This window comes from Fukomys damarensis, unplaced genomic scaffold, assembly GCF_012274545.1.
Source record: "Fukomys damarensis isolate Sample0158 unplaced genomic scaffold, DMR_v1.0_HiC HiC_scaffold_7, whole genome shotgun sequence".
Taxonomy (NCBI): domain Eukaryota; kingdom Metazoa; phylum Chordata; class Mammalia; order Rodentia; family Bathyergidae; genus Fukomys; species Fukomys damarensis.
The window spans coordinates 30,000,022-30,016,388 of record NW_022900919.1 but is presented as its reverse complement, the minus strand read 5'-3'; the positions used below and the strand labels follow the sequence as shown (position 1 = coordinate 30,016,388).

General features: G+C 42.0%; 1 protein-coding gene across 1 annotated transcript in view; it reads left to right on the top strand.

Moving 5' to 3' along the window:
• Window positions 1-6: 6 nt before the first annotated feature.
• Pcsk2 (proprotein convertase subtilisin/kexin type 2) overlaps window positions 7-16,367 on the top strand; it is a 247,448-nt gene continuing 231,087 nt past the window's right edge. The window contains exon 1 of the mRNA XM_010634126.2: window positions 7-505. Coding sequence (XP_010632428.1) covers window positions 329-505 — 177 coding nt within the window. The 5' untranslated portion in view covers window positions 7-328. The remainder of the gene's footprint in view (window positions 506-16,367) is intronic.

Genomic DNA, 16,367 nt, shown 5'->3' with positions numbered 1-16,367 from the left:
GAGCTGAAAATGCAGATTTAGCATCAAGCACAGACATCCAGCCACTCGCTCTCGCTCTCGGGTGCACACAGCTCTCCATACTCGCACCCCAAGAGCCGGGCCGCCGCCGGACTGCTCAGCTTCCCAGCCAGCCAGAAGCCGGAGGGGAACACACTCTGATCGGCTACTTCCCAAGCCCCGGCTCAGTCCCCTTCCCTATACAAAGATTTTTTTAAAATAACAACAGAAAACAAAACTCCATACCTATTTTTAATTTGCGCCTTCCCTCCGGGTGCCCTGCTCCAGCAGACTGTGCGCCTCCCAGCCCCACTTTCCACTCCAGAGAAGGATGAAGGGGGGTTGTGGCTCTCAGTGGCAGGCGGCCGCCGGGCTCCTCTTCTGTGTCATGGTTTCTGCATCTGCCGAGAGACCCATCTTCACGAATCATTTTCTCGTGGAGTTGCATAAAGGGGGAGAGGAAGAAGCTCGCCAAGTTGCCGCGGAGCACGGCTTCGGAGTCCGGAAGGTAAGCTCTCCTGTGCATTTCGCATGTCGCTTCCACGCGAAGGGCAGCAGCCCTGCGCAATCTCCCTGCAGATTTGCAAGTTTTCTTTCTCCTGCGATGCAGATATTCTGCCATCGGCGCTTAAACACGACATTGCCTCCGGTGATCTTTCACGGGTTATGTAATTAAAATGTCCTTCGTCTGCACTAGTAAGGTCATCAAAATAATGTATTGCTTTTTGACTTGGTGGCGGCGAAGAGGGTAACACCTTGCAAACGACGCCTCGCGCCCGGGCTGCTGTCCGAGGTACCAAGTTCTCCAGGCTGCCTGAGGCTGGAGGGGTGAAGCCCCGAATAGCTGGGCTTGGCACTGGCTGCTTTGCCAGGGATGCGCCCACCACTCCCAATCCCCCAAGAAAGAATCGTTTCCCGCCGACAGGGCACCGGGAGTGCTCACCACGGGGTTCCCCCACCCCGCACCGTGCAGGGCTTCCCTACCTCCCGGGGAACTGGGTCCCAGCTCTTTTCTGGCCACAAGAGCTTCCTAATTGGGAGGCTTGTCACATTAACTGGTCTCTCTCCCAAGGTCCAGGCGAAACCTCTGCGCCCTGGCCCCCCGCCCACGACCGCCCACCCCCTGAGCGCACTCGTGGTGGACTCGGAGTTTCAGCTCCCAACTTGTGGGGGACCAAACGGTGAGGTCGATTTGGAGGGGAATTCCCTAGGAAGAAGTAGAGGTGTCCTCTCACAATCTGTGGGCGGCCAGTCTGGCTTTCCCAGGAGAGCGCGGGGATCCCCATTCCAAGAAGTTGTTGGAGACCAACAGTTTGGGCAGCTCGGCGCCTCTGGACTCCTTTGGAGACGCCAGGGGACCCACCGGGGGAAAAGAGCGCAAGTGCCCGGCGGGCCGCGGCTTTGTCCCGAGATCTCCGGCGTCCTCAGGAGACCTGGAGCCGGGTGAGGTGGAGGGAGGGTGAAGCTGGTGCGAGGGGACAAAGGACAGAACGATGTATCTGGCTGCCGGGAGGCTGGACGGACGTCAGGGACATTCGGGGTCCCTTCCCCTCCTCCTGAGAGGGGCGCAAAATGCTCGTTGGCTGCTCCGGGTGCTGCTTTCGCCTTGAAGGGTGAGCGGGCTAGGGGCTCCCATCCGGACTTCCAGCCTCCCGCCTCCCTCCCAGCCACTGCGAGGGCTCCTGAAGTCGCTGGTGGCGGGCTCTCAGAAGGCGTAAGCAGCAGCCGCGATTTCCATGCCAGCTGGGTTTGGCGAAGAGTTTGGCGGAGGTCGGGGAGGAGGCGCGGCGCTGGCCTGTAGCGCGCGGGCGGGTCGCTCTTCAGAGAACTTGTTGCTCTGGGGAAGGAGAGCGTTGGCGGAGCAAGGAGGGAGCAGCCCGCGTCCCCGCCCAGGGCTAGGGGCTGTTTTCAAAGTGAGTGCATCCGACCGATAAATCAGCCTACCGCCTTCTTTCTCAAAGAAAGGAGCCTTTTTTACTTTTTATTTTGAGACAATGTCTCCGTAATTCCCTAAATTGCTCAGGCTTGTCTGACATGTGTGATCTTCCTGTCTCAGCCTCCTAGAGTTAGACGATTTTGTCGTAATCCAGGATCCAGGGACCAATCTAAAGTATAGTAGCGATTATTATTAATTGACAGGTATTGGGAACATTTAAGAGCTAAAGTCTTTGCACTCATTCTGCTATTGTTGCTGAGCCTGCAGGGGCTGAGGAGGAGATTGGTTCAGAAAGAGGCCCAAAATAAAAGCATGAGAAGATTGCAGCACTGGCCTTTTTGAGAAGCCCAGGGGTCTTTACTCCTTAGTTCCTGGGGGTTCTGCTCTGTTGCAGAAGCTGGGAAGGGCACCTCGGGTACCAAAGGGCTGCGGAGGAGGACACCACCACAGCCTGTGACTTTTTCCCCTGCAGGACCCCTTTTCTCAGGGAGGTAGACATTGCTACCCTCGTTTTTTCTCTCCTCCTCCCTCCTTTGAAAACATGCCCTTGGGATCTGATCAGAGAAACCTAATCAAACCCAGGTGTAGCTGAGATTGATCATGGCTTAACTCAAGATTATTATTTTTTCAATGGGAATAAACACCTTAATGAAGGAGTCGTACTTTGTTTGTTGTATTAAGGGATTGAACCCTGGGCCTTCGTGATGAGCTAGTTCCCGGTCCTTTATTATTTTTTAATTTTTGAGACAGTCATGCTAAACTGCTGAGGCAGTGATCAAACTTAGTAAACCTAATGCCTCAGCCTCCCAGAGAGCAGAGATCCTAGGAATGTGCCACCATACGTGGCTGGGATTTGTACTTTTGATGATGAAATTCCAGCAAGGAGCTACACAATCTTATCACACATGAATAATCACCTTAAATCCCCAGGAGTTTGCACTTCGGGTAAGAGCAGGTAACTTTCTCCCCTTTCTCTCTTGGAAAGGAGTCCACTGATTTCACAGCACAATTCTGCAGTACCCATCTGGGAGGAATGGGCTTTCCCTTTACCCTTTCTCTCCTTCTCTCCCTAGAACTCTCACGTGGTACCTCTTAACAAACCCAGTGGTTTCTCCCTGCTACATAGTTAAGGAACAGACTATCACAGGATACTTCTGCCAGATGTGTCTGCATAGAACATCTGCCCAAATTAAACCCTCAGTTAGTTCCTCCTTTGGATCCAAAGAGTGCCTGTCTCTCAGGCCCTGGGTCTATCCTTCCTGAGCTATGGACCACAAGGAGCTTTTCCCTCTCCAGGCTCCTACACGGCCAATAGGAAGAGGCTCACTATAGGTTAGGTGGGCATGTTCTAACCCTGGTCTTAAATCAAGGGGAATGTAGCTATTCTTTTTTCCTTGGAAATCTAAATATGCAGGGCTTATGTCTTCTATATTTCTGGCTCCCTCCCCATAACTAACTCATTACTGTGCTTGCTGTGCGTACAGAAACTTTGGTAGTGTTGTTTGTGGTCCATGGTCTCCCAAGGCTGCCTGCCCTGCTTTCAGGATACATCTCTGTATAGCTGGTGACTTTTGTCATTTGTTTTGTATTTCAAATCCTGAATGTGCCCCTCTCCTTCCATGCTGTGGCCCTCAGCAGTTTCTCATCTCCTTATTGCCCCCAGTGATGCCTAACATCAGGCACCAAAGATTCTCCAGTTCCGATTTCTCCACAGAAGGGGCAGGATGCAGGCTGGAGGATCTGCTACTGTTCATTCAGTGGGCACCTTCTGACTTCATAGACCTTCTGCTAGAAGTCATAGGCAGCAGCTTCAGTTCGCACATGAAAATCTGAAAGCTCTGATGAGAGGTTAAGTAACTGCTTATAGCTGACAAATGAAAGAACTCAAATTTAAAACCAAATTTGCTTGATGGAAAATAATTATTTTTCTATCCTATTCTGCCTCCGAGAAGCTCTCTCCAACTGTCAAGATCTCTGCAATATTTTTCTTTCTTTCCTTTCACTTTTTTCTACCCTTACCATTTATTTGACATTAACATATGTCATCCACCAGCATGTATGCATCTGTACTTTCTCTGGTGGACCCTAAATCCTCCAAAGGGAGAAAGGAGCTATACTTCTTCTTACAGTCCTAGTAGCATCATGATTTCCCATAAATGAGATATTTGAAAAGTATTTGTTGATTATTTAACTACTGGATTCTTACAAAACCATTAGCATTTATGTTTCTCCTTTTATTTTATTTTATTTTATTTATTTATTTATTTATTTATTTATTTATTTATTTATTTATTGGTACTGGGGATTGAACTCGGGTCCTTGCGCTTGCAAGGCAGGCCACCGAACCACTGAGCTAAATCCCTGGCCCTATGTTTCTCCTTTTAAATGAAATAAAAATATCTGTAACTTTATCTCAAACATGTGTGGAGAGAATAAAATTTTTCATTTTATCATGACCTGGCCTGACTCTAAAACGCTGTGCACCTAAGGAGAGACACAGAAGTTTAGAGGGTGAGGAGCTTGCAGTGTCTCCGAGACCTCAACCCAAAGAGCACCTTCAAATTCTCAATGAACGCTGTTCATTGTAATTCCCCTGAAACAGAAAACAAAAGCTATTTAGTGGAGTTGTGTTGAGGATAGGCCAAAAATGAAGAGTTAAAGTTTGAAAAATCAAGAGTTACAGTTTTATAATAGTTGATTCACCTCTTTTGTTTCAGGAGAGTTTTCTTTCTGACCTGCAGGGGATTGACATAAGGGTGCTCACACAACTAAAATCCAGTGGCCATTTTTATGTGTGACAATTTTTTTTAATTCTGAAAATAACCTAATAGTCATGCAAACAGGTAATAAAAATAAATTTCTTTTCACTTTATTTTTCTGGTTGTGTAGTGTCATTTAATTTAGGAAAGAGCACAGCTCAATGTCTTCAGAAAATGAGTAACTTGTGGACTTGCACCCAGATCAGGAGACAGTCTCGTCAGGCCTCCTCATGCTCTCCTGTAGAATTTTCAGCTTTCCTTGTTACCAGTGTGTCTTTTGTGTACATCAAGGTACAGTTGTCTCCATACCCAGGCATTTCATATCTACAGATTGAGCCAGTCATTGTCTGAAACTGAGTATGTACAGACCTCTTTCCCCCACATTATTCCCTAAACTATTCAGTATGGCAACTGTTTACACAGCAATTACATGTATGAGGTACTCTAACTGACTAGAGATAGTTTCCAGTATATACAGAAGAATGTATGTGGGTTTTGTGTAAGTCCCACACCATTTCATCAAAAGGACTTGAGCATCCGAGGACATGGTATCCTCTGAGCGTCCTGGTAGTTATGCCCTCAGATACCAAGAGACAGCTGTGTTTGTGCTTTGCTAAGCCCATATATGACTTTCTGTTGGAAATGCTTAGGAATGGAGCTGAGTCCAAGAGGATGCATATGTTTGGTGTTAGAAGACTGAATCCGTTCTTTTTATCACCATGTAACAAATCACTATAAACCAGGTAGCCTAAAACCAGCCAGATGTGAAATTTCACAGTATTCCTGGGGAAGGAGCCTGGTACACTTAGCTAAATCCTCTGCTCACAGCCTTCAAGTTGCAGTCCAAGAATCAGCCTGCTCTGCCCTCACCTGGAGGTATGACCAGGAAACCACCCACTCTGAGCACATTTGAGATTTTACAAGAGTATAATTCCTTGTGGACTTAAACCTGAGGTCTTCATTTTCTTGCTGTTTCTACGCCAGGACTACCTACCTCTGGAGGTCACCCTTGAAATATAATGTTAACCTGATTAAGTCAAAATCACCATGATAATTTCTGAATCTTTTGATTAACTTAAAGTCAACTGATCTGGGAACCTAATTAATTTCATAAATCCCTTTGTCTTTGTACAGTCTACTCAAAGAAGTGAGATCCACCCTACTCCAAATCCTGCCAACACTGCCCATATTCAGAAGAAGCTTTTATACAATTCATGTGCACCAGGGAGCAGAAATTTGGGGGTCTGCTTCAGAATTCTTCCTACTACAAACAGCCACACAGTTTCCGAAAATATTTATGCTACACTGTATCCACACTAGCAGGACCTGAGAGTACCAGCTGCTTTACATTCTCCTAATATTTGATATTTTCACCTATTATCCATGAGCCATTCTGGTAGGTATGTAGTAGTGTCTCATTGTGATTTTTAACTGCAATTTTCCTGATGATCAATTAGACTTTGACACTTCTAGATATCTACTCCGATCCCTTTAATGATGCCTTAGTGTCCCAACCATACTGGGCCCAAATTATACACTTTCATTTTCAGTCAAAAGAGTAGTTCTCTAATAGCATCCTCCTATCTCCTATCCCATTCTTCCATAGATCAAAACTGGAATTGTTTGGAGAAAAAAAAAAGAGGTAGAAAACAAGATTCAGATTGGATTCTTCCAAAAAGATTCCTTCCTAAGAAGCCCATAAGGAACAGTTCTGACCTTACAAGACCCACTACCATAGCCTTGACAGAGGAAAACCCCAGCCTTGCTTCCTCAGACATACTTGCCATTAATTATTTGGGACCCCAACTTAATACATTATTCCTTAGATCAAGTCAAAGCTCATCCATCAAGTTCTCTCTGGTTGACCTAGATCACAGTGTTCTCTCTCCACTTGGGACTTAATTTACATACTATGTGCTCCTTTCTCTGACACCGTTCATAACTATCACAGTATTCACTATCACCAATAACTTTCTTGTGGCCAAAGCAAACCAGAAACAGGAAGGTTGAAAGGTAAAGATGCTAAGATTTTGAGTCAGCACTGGGAACTTGACTGCACAACTAAATTTCTCAGAAGCTCATTGTCTTCTGAAAATTGTTAATAAAATATGATTGTTACTCACCAAAGTGATGCATACCTATTGTCCCAGCTACTTGGGAGGCTGAGGAAAGAAGACTCTTGAACTTGGAGTTCAAGGATAGCCTGATAGAATAGGAGGGCCCAGCCTCAAAAAAATTTTTTTAAATATGGTGATTGTGAAAAATAAATCATGCAGTGCACGTAAGGATTTGGGCATGGTCCTGTGTGCACACAGTAAAATAGCAATTGTTAGTTGTGGCAGTAATAACAAGATGATGATGGATTGTACTTTTGCAGAGTAACAATGGATTAGGGGAGGAATAGACTCCTAGCCCAATAACATACCATCCATGAGCTACCCAGAGTCCATGAAATGATCTGACCCAAATAATTCCATGAATTTAATTCATTAAAGACCACGGTGATTATCCCAGCCAATCATCTTAGCTGCTTTAGAAAATTTGAGTGGAAAGTTGCTATAGAGAAGAGATTAGAGCACAGTTGCCGTGAGAGAGTCCATTGGAGATGCAGATGTTTCCCCTGAGTTCCTGGAAGCAACCTAGATCCACTTCCTAAAACATGACACCTGTAATGATTGCCAAAGCCCTAACCATCATGTTCACTTTCCTTCTTCATCTGCCAGAGCGAAATCACATTTCTAACTTGCCCTGTAGATCATTATGAATGTGTGGCCATTCTAGCCTGTGTCACATAAGCAAAAGAGATGTGTACTTCTTCCATGCCCAGTGCGTAAAAGTCCCTATCAATTAATTCTCCATGTTCTCCCTTCTTCTGGGACTAGTTATGACATAGAAGAGCATCCACACAGAAGGAGTCTAGGTCTCTGATTCCTGACACAGGAGACTATTTGAGAAATAAATTGCTATTATATCAAGGCACTGAGATTTGGAGGTTTACTTTTAAAGTAGCCAGCATTACCCAAAGCAATATGCTATAAATAAATGTCTTTTCTTATACTCCTGGAATATATCTCTAAACTTTGCAACTAAACCAAGTCAAATCACAACACTCATCTTTCACAGCCCATAAAAGCCCTTATATTGTGTCACATTGTTGATCAACTTTCCAAGTAATTTTAGTTTGTCTTCTTCAGAAAGAATATAAAACTGTTTCAATGCTCTGTCCCTCCTGCTAGCAGCCAATATGCTGATTTGTAGTAGGTGATGTTACATATTTATCTCCCAGATGATTGATGCAGTGGAGTCACTACATGGTTGATTTGGTCATAAGCCCAGACAGAATAGAAATTTTCCTCTGTAGGGTCCATTTCTCTGTTGTTAACAGCTAGAGTAGAAGAAAGTGGCAGCCAGCAAGTGGGTGAGTGGCATACTTCTGTGTGTCCCTGAAATTCCAACTTATAATTTACTGATGTAGAATGGATGAACTCTTACAAAGAAACTAAAGTCTGTAGTTAAAACATGGTCAAAATACAAAAAGGGAGGGGATTACAGTTCTTTTTATTAAATGAATGAATACCTGGAAATGAACTTCTGTTTCAAAAGGTCTTAGTAGCTATAGATCATAATGTTAAAGCACGGCAGAGAGTGATGCTATAGTTAAGTTTTCAGTAATTACATATCCAGCTGTAACTGCTCAAAGAAGTCAGGCTTGAAGAGTAAAACATGAAACCTGGTGCTGAAAGTTCTTTTGACTGAAACAGTGGTTTCATTTTATATTTAAACTTAGGTCCATGATTTCAAAAATAAATGCTGTACTGAATTGTAGATTATTGGGTCAGGGATTTGGTTCAGTGGTACCCATGTCTGCCTCTCATGTACAAGGTCCTGAGTTCGATCCCCAGTACCAAACAAAGCAAACAAACAAGCAAAAACGGAATTTGTAGATTATTATTTGAGAGCCAAATAATCACAAGACAGTTCAAAGCCAGGAGTTACAGTTTTACCTTTTTTATGGAGATGTGTTTGTTAGCAAGTCCTGAGGTATTATTTCCTGGCTGACATTCACCAGGGGTAGGGAGTCCAGAAATCACATCTGAGTTAACACTGCTGTCCCAGTATAATAGTTGTGCATCAACAGGTGACCTCTACATGAGGCGTATGTAAAGAAAATTACTCTGCCTTGACTAATTGTTTTTGTCCCTAAAGCTAATTTGACTGTAAGTTTTTGCATAGTGTTTTGGTGTGCTAAGACTTTCTGATGAGTATAATAAAACAACATTCTTACATTGTATGTGAAGCAGCAGCACAACCTCTTTATTTTCTGGCATGGAGCAAAACAGACTTGAGAATCTTACAGGATGGTGATAAAAACATTGACCAAAACAGTAAGATCCTGGGTTACTTTTTATTTAAACTTTAAATTTGACAATAAATTCCATAAACACTCCTTTCTTCTCAATTTCATTATTTTAAAAAGTACCAAGTAATTTTTATTAAATCCCATCTTCTTTAGCCAGTCTCCAGTTGATGGACACTTGGACTGTTTCCAAGTTTTAACTATTACAGAATGTGCTGTTATAAACATGGGTGTGCATGTATCACTGTGCTATGATTCCTTTAATTCTTTTGGAAAAATACCAGCAGAGGGATGGCTGGGTAAAAGCAAAAAGTATTTTAAAAAGTTATTCCATGTCTCATTATTCAGAAATAACCATTACTAGCGTTAGATAAATTTATTGCAGATATTCTTGTATGAATGTGTATAGAGAGAATAGAAATAGGCAGATTGCTTTCTAGAAATGGGAGTCACATCATACATACTAGTCTAAATTTTAAATTATTTAATTTAATAATTATGGAACTTAACAGGAGAGAAATGGAAAACTAAGGAAATTGTTTAACTTCAAATAAGTTTATCACACAAAAGAGATATTATTTCCTAATAGATTTTCATAAAATTAAGAAAAACCTGTGTGTGTAACATTTAGGAGTTTGCGATTACACATTTTATATAAATGATATATAGATAATTGTATAGTTAATTTCATATTAATTATTTAACTACAAATTTCATCTCACAGTTAGTCACAGCTTTATAAAATGGAGAAATCAACATTCTAATGTTTCCTTCATCTTTCCTCTCATACCTCCCAGTATTTGGTAAATACATTGCTTTTTATATTGTGTTATATGCAAATATTAACTTCCACTTATAACTCATAGTATTGCTTATGTTCAATCTATCTTAAAATTGCTTCTGATTTCATTATAAACCCTTTTGCCAGAACTTCTTCAGTCCCAATTCCTCATTATCATCCATTTTTTTAGTTCTATTTGAAAAGAAAAGCAACCACCTAGTTATGCAAAAGGATCTTGCCTCGGTTTGAGATGAAAGGGAGAAAATGGCCCCAGAGGAGAACACGGCCAAGCCACCCTTACATCAAAGGGGTGAGAAGCAAAGTCTGTGTAGCATGAGGAGAAAGGGGACCAGGATTCAAGGTAGATAAACTTTTAAACACAGCTAAGGGGGCAGGAAAGAGAGCTGACCAAGAATAAATAATTACTCCTGAACAGTACTAGGAGCCCAGCTGGGAAGAATGGACATGAGCAGTTTCAACTGAATTATTTCCTTACGAACTTTTAAATTGGGTGTAGAAAGAAATGGAGTGCTCAAAATCCTGATTGTCCTGAAATAGAAGACTAGATTAATTGAGAGTAATAGGAAAGGAGAAGAAAGGGAAAAGCCATGGTTAGTGGAGTATTGAAGCTCAGGACTCCAAAACTTGAGCACTTTCCTGTTGGTGACAGGTCTTTGAAGGTGTCACCAGGGTGGAAAAGAGACAAGGAGGTCAAGAAACAGAAAGTGAGATGCATAAGGATCCATTGTACGTACCTCATATGTGCGCTGGCAGACAGTACTGCCAGGATCCCTGCTCATCTGACATAGAAAGAGGCCCTGGGGCAGAGTGTGAGAGGCCTGGAGTGGCAGGAGAGGAGACAGAGGTGCACCGTTACAGACGCAGGAGAATCAAGACACGCAGGCTGTGAAAGGAGAGCAGGACAGGGCTAAGAGAGACAGATACAATGGGCAGCAATGGCTGCTGTTTTTAGAGAAGTCTGTTGAAATTAGAGGAGTGGCCTTTGCACACTGGAAAGAGAGGACTATGTTAGTTTGGATCTGCAGGAATGGCTCCTGGGACAAGAACTTAAATTCAAGCAGTTTATTCAAGGAGTGATTCTAGAGAGTACTGACAGGAGAGAGGAGAACTGAAACAGAAAAGGAAACAGAAGGGAAGTGTGCGATACAGAGCAAGTTGTCACTGTGAATGACCAGAGCTCAGTCCTGCTGGGAAACTGGGAGCTGGCACAGCACATGGGCCTCAGGGTCTTCCGGCCTGAGCGGGGCAAGGAGGTGGGGTATTGATACACTGGTTCCATTCAATCAATGATTAATGATTGGCTGTTATTTGGGGCTGGTGTTGACTCTTCAGCATTTTTTTCAGACAGAGTGGAATTTGGTCATCTAGTAAAACTTCACAAAGAGATATAGAGGTTGGCATATATTAAATGGTAAGGCAGGGAGTGGGGGTTCTGAGCAGGAAAGTTATGATGTGTGCCTCAAAAGGAAGCCCAGTTGTGTGAGAAATATAGGAGCAAGTAGAAGTGTCAACCATCAGCAACTCAAGATGTACAGGGTTGGGTGGAGGACAAGAAGACAAGTAGTGTTACAGCAACTTGAGGTAGTTGTGCTGATTTTTATGAATAATGATTTCTAAACACTTGTCAGACTGCTCAGAGACTGCTATGCCACCAAAATATTGTGACATACCTAGCTAACCAAGCCTGCATTATTCGAACTGGTTTATCTGGTGTCATTTAGATTTTTACAAATAATAATGGCAATTATGAAATTACAGCCTGTCAGAGCCAGAAGGGATCTTAGAAAGACATTAGTTGAACAGTTTTGCCTCCTGAGCTACTTGTGAAGAGCATTTGAATTCTGTTTGCCTGTGCTTTAGATGAAGGTATTGTTGGAACCATTCAACTAGGTTTTCAGACTGGATGAGACAGGAAATTGGACGAAGTGGAATTTTTATGACCAACTAGCTTCATAAACCAGCTCTGCCTGGCCATATCCATTTATTTCAAGTCTTCCAGGTCTGCTTTTTTTCATTTTGCCCCTAAATTTTTATAAATTCCCATTTTCCAAATATAGCTGCTCATGAAGTCAGGGATTCCACACCAACAACGGCTTATCAGGAACTTACTCCCTTTGTGACTAACACAATTCTGCACAATGAGAAAGAGACAAATGAATACCAAAATAAATGATTGGAAAAAACTAAATATTTAGCATAGCCATTAATGTTCCGTCCAAGACAAGCAGATATGTCATGAGGCATTGCAATAAGGAACGTCAAGCATGCTGGAAAGGGCTACATGAAGGTGCTAAATGTCTTCTATTAATTAATCCCCTTTAATTGGCTAACATTTCATGACTTAGTAAGAATCCAAAGATAGAAGAGAATAAAGTGATTCACAGATCCTATTCTTCTATGACATTAGCTTGTTCTCCATTTCTGTGAGGGAAAAACAGTTTAGTTTCTTCAGGAGGCTACAGGTCTCTTCAAAGATGTTGGACGCTCAAACGCAGGAAGGCAGTTGGCATCCAGGAGTCCATTCTGGTTCATTCCTGTTGACTGGTTTCTTGATAATGTCAGTCAAGAATGAGAGATCAAGTGAGAACATTCAGTGCCCAATGTGGGGGGAAGGTGGGGAAACAAGCCTTCTGTGATCTCTTGAAGTGCAAGAGCAATGCTTTTTATTGAATGTGGTGATGAGTGCTTGTAATCCCAGTACTCTGAGAGGCTGAAGCAGGAGGATCACAAGTTCAAGCCCAGTCCAGGCAACTTAGCAACTTAGTGAAACCCTGTCTCAAAAAAGCAACACTTCAGGGAGAGTAAAATACTGAAGGGAACCTTAGAGAATTGTCTACTCACTGAGGTTTGGCATGAACTGAAATTTGGAGTCCACAGTTGAAGCCAGAAAGAAACTATCCATTTCCATTAACTGGAAAGGAAGAAAGTACCAAAGAAGAATTATGGGAGCCTAATGAACAACAAAGTTAACAAGACCCATAGACATACCAGGGAAAAGCATTAAAGCAGAATACTCAATTTGTTGAACAAACATGTACTGAGTACACTCAATAAGCAGGTATGATGTCAACCACTGAAATACAGATTTGGGAACAAGTTGGCAACTGGGTTTCAATCCCACTGGTCTAAGAAAACTTTGAAAAGAAGGAAGAAAGCTCAATCCTGAATGAAAATGTTTTCTAAACCTGAGAACAGTCACAGCCAGAGAGATGTATGAAAAGCATTTGCATGTGCAGGTCCTATCTACAGGTGACCTCCAGGGCAGGCCAAAGGATGCAGGCAGGATATCAACACCATCTGCTAAAGAAAGGACATAAAGTTAGATAAACTACAGGTCCAGACTTCAAGGAGTCACAGATGGATGGGAGTGCCACTTTAAATAAGTAGAGCACTGTCAAGTTTTAAAAGTTTATAGTGCATGTAAGGCAGTGACTATAGGCAGAAAGTGGGTCTTCAAAATGCAGGCAAGGTTAAGGTCAGGAAAAATTGCATCTGGCTTATGATTTCAAAAGGTTGCAGCCCAGACATTTCAGGACTGAGTAGTTCTGTCCACTAGTTTTGCCTAACTAGATTCCAACTGTGAGGAAAGTTCAGAGAATTGGGCTTGGGCTAGAATATGAGAGGTCACACAGACTCAGATGAGGAGCTGGATTTCACAGGTAGGTAGAAGCAGGCATTGAAAAGTATTTGGAAGGTATGAAAGTAGATATATGCTGGAAACCTGAGGAAAATAAGTTGAACTAATAGGGCATTAGAGGAGACTAGATCTCACCCTGGTTCTTTTGTTCTGTGGGGTCACATATATCTTGGCAGCAGATTGAACTATCCTTTTCAATAACTGATATGACTAGAAAGTCAGTTATGTGTCTCTGTTCCCACTGTCACTGTCTTTTGACATCAAAAGTACTAATGGCTCCATAAATTATTGTCCTTAAAGTTTCAATGAACAGCTAGTAGAATTAGCCAGTTTCATCCATGTTTAGTTCAGCTAAGTGCAAAATAATTAAATGCATCCTACTTCTCCAAAGCTAGAAATACATGAATCTAGGGCAGATCCACTCACTTAGAAGCCACAAAGCAAAGATAGAACACTAGTAAATCACCAGGATCCCAGCCAAATTGATAGCTAAATCACACCTTGATCATCCAAAGATATAATGCTTGTTCTTAAATGTTCCTTTATGAAATAATATATGTACATCTTTATTGAAAATGGAAAGAAAATTTTTATGAGTGGTGCTGAGAGTCAGGGATCCTCTACTTGTCTCTTTACCTGGCTGTCATTCCAGACTTGATAAAGATCCATTATTTGGTTCTTGAAGTTAGTCATAATTTTTATCCCATGCAGATGTTAGCTCAATGCTAGACTAACGAGCAACTATGGACAACCCAAACTCTTTTGGACTGTTGTGCTCCAGGTTAGAAGGAAGTGTGGCTCCTAGAGTCACAGAAAGTGTTGAATATTGTTCATGGAGAATAGATGCCTAGGAGGGGCTTAGACATGGGCCAGGTGGGGCCAAGAGCCAGGTTTTCTGAGCGCTAGACACCAGTGACTTTTCACTCTCTGTAAGTTTCCCTTCCACATAACCCTTTGCAAATCTGCTACTTCTAGAGGAACATCCATCATGCATTCTTATGCTTTTGTTGAGCCCTGTGGAGATGAAAGATGGCAAGTTGAAGTTCATGTGCAAGTGAAAGCCTATTATTCATTATATAGGGTGTTCTAGAGGACTTTGTCTCACCAGATGGCTCCATTCAGCTCTTACACATATTTATTTAATGAGTTGAAATACTTATTTAATGAGTTGGGGTATGGAAAACTCTTAGCAATTGGTCTCTAGTTATGAATGCAAAAGACTTTCTCAGAGCATGCTAGCCTTACAACACACCCTAATAATTTGAGGTTGAATAACACGTTCTGCCTCCTTACTCATAGCAATGATGCTCTCCCTCCTCCATCTGCCTCCTGTTGACAGAGCTGAAGATACCCACAAACAATCAGTCTCTTCTATTCCATGAAAGACATCTGTTTAAAGAAGCTGTCAAGACTTCCACTCCTCTAGTGAAAATGTATTTACTTTATTCATCTAAATAATGTGGCTTGTTTGCCTTCTGTGTGAAATTATCTTGCACTGTTTCTCATTGATTGAGTTTTATGAGACAGCATATGATTTCTGTGCATCCATATGCCACTCTACTGAAAGTGGAATGCCTTCTTGTTGAGTAGTTTCCATCGTTAGGTCCCTTTAGAGTTTGGAGTATTGGGCTTACTTACAATCTCCAGTTCCTCATCCCCATTTTCTCCTCCACTGCCAAGATATGCTCCTCTCCCAAATTAAAAAGAAAAGAATAAAGATAAACTTATATAAGACGCATGCTTTACACTATTCTCAATAAGTTGCTTTACAGAAGACATATGCTTTACACCATTCTCAGTGAGTTGCTTCCTGCTTGGTAATTACAGCAATCAGAGTCCACTGGAATATTACTTCCTAGTTATCCAATATCTTTACAGTTGAATGTTCAGAACATTTAAGCCCACAAATGTGTCTTGTGCTCAGTTTGTAATTCACTGTTAGGTGGGTGAGACCAGAACTGTTAGTGTGAAGTGGAGGTGGCCACACCTAGTAGACTGTGTGCACTGAGTCAAGGAAAACACACCACAAGGTATGTAATGTCCTCACCAAAGCACATCCTGGCAATCTGATGATAAGAAAACAAGAGACAACCCCAAGTTAGGGACATTCTACAAAATAACTGCCAGGTACTCTTCAAAAGTATTGAAAAAAAAAGACACACACACACACACACACACACACACACACACTTATGAACTCTTTCAGATTAATAAGGAAAGAGAAATGACCACCATGACATGTGAAGATGAATTGAACCTTACACCAGATTTGTTTTTGCTGCAAAGGATATTATTAAGATAACTGGCAACATATTGATCATGTTTCCAAATTAGAAAATGATTTTATATCACTATTAATTTTCTGGTTTTGATACTTACACCCTCTTGTTCTCAGGAAGCTTTGCTTTCATCATCTACAACTTAACTCTTAAATGATTCCCCAAAAGTAACATGTATATTTAGAAAAATAATAAAGAAAATGCAGTAAAAGGTTAACAACTGAGGACTCTGGGTGACAAGTCTCTAAAAATTATTGGCCCTAGTCTTGCAACTTTTCTGTATTTAAAGTTATTGTTTAAAAAAAATTAACAACTACAAACACTGTATACTTTGACTCACCACTAATGTTCAAGCCTCTCCTGTGAAGAGCAACATGACTGTAATCAATGCATTTAACTTTATGAACCTCACTTTTTTACCTGTGTGGTCCAGGAGTCAATTAGAAATGGCTAGATCCTTGGCATCTAAATAATATCCACTCACATCTCCATTACATGACCCATAAAAGTAAATACTTTTACAGTCTATGAGGATGGGAGTTAGATCCTCTTTTCATTTCCAGGTCCAGTTTCTAAACTTTCCAGGTAGCAAATCCTGAC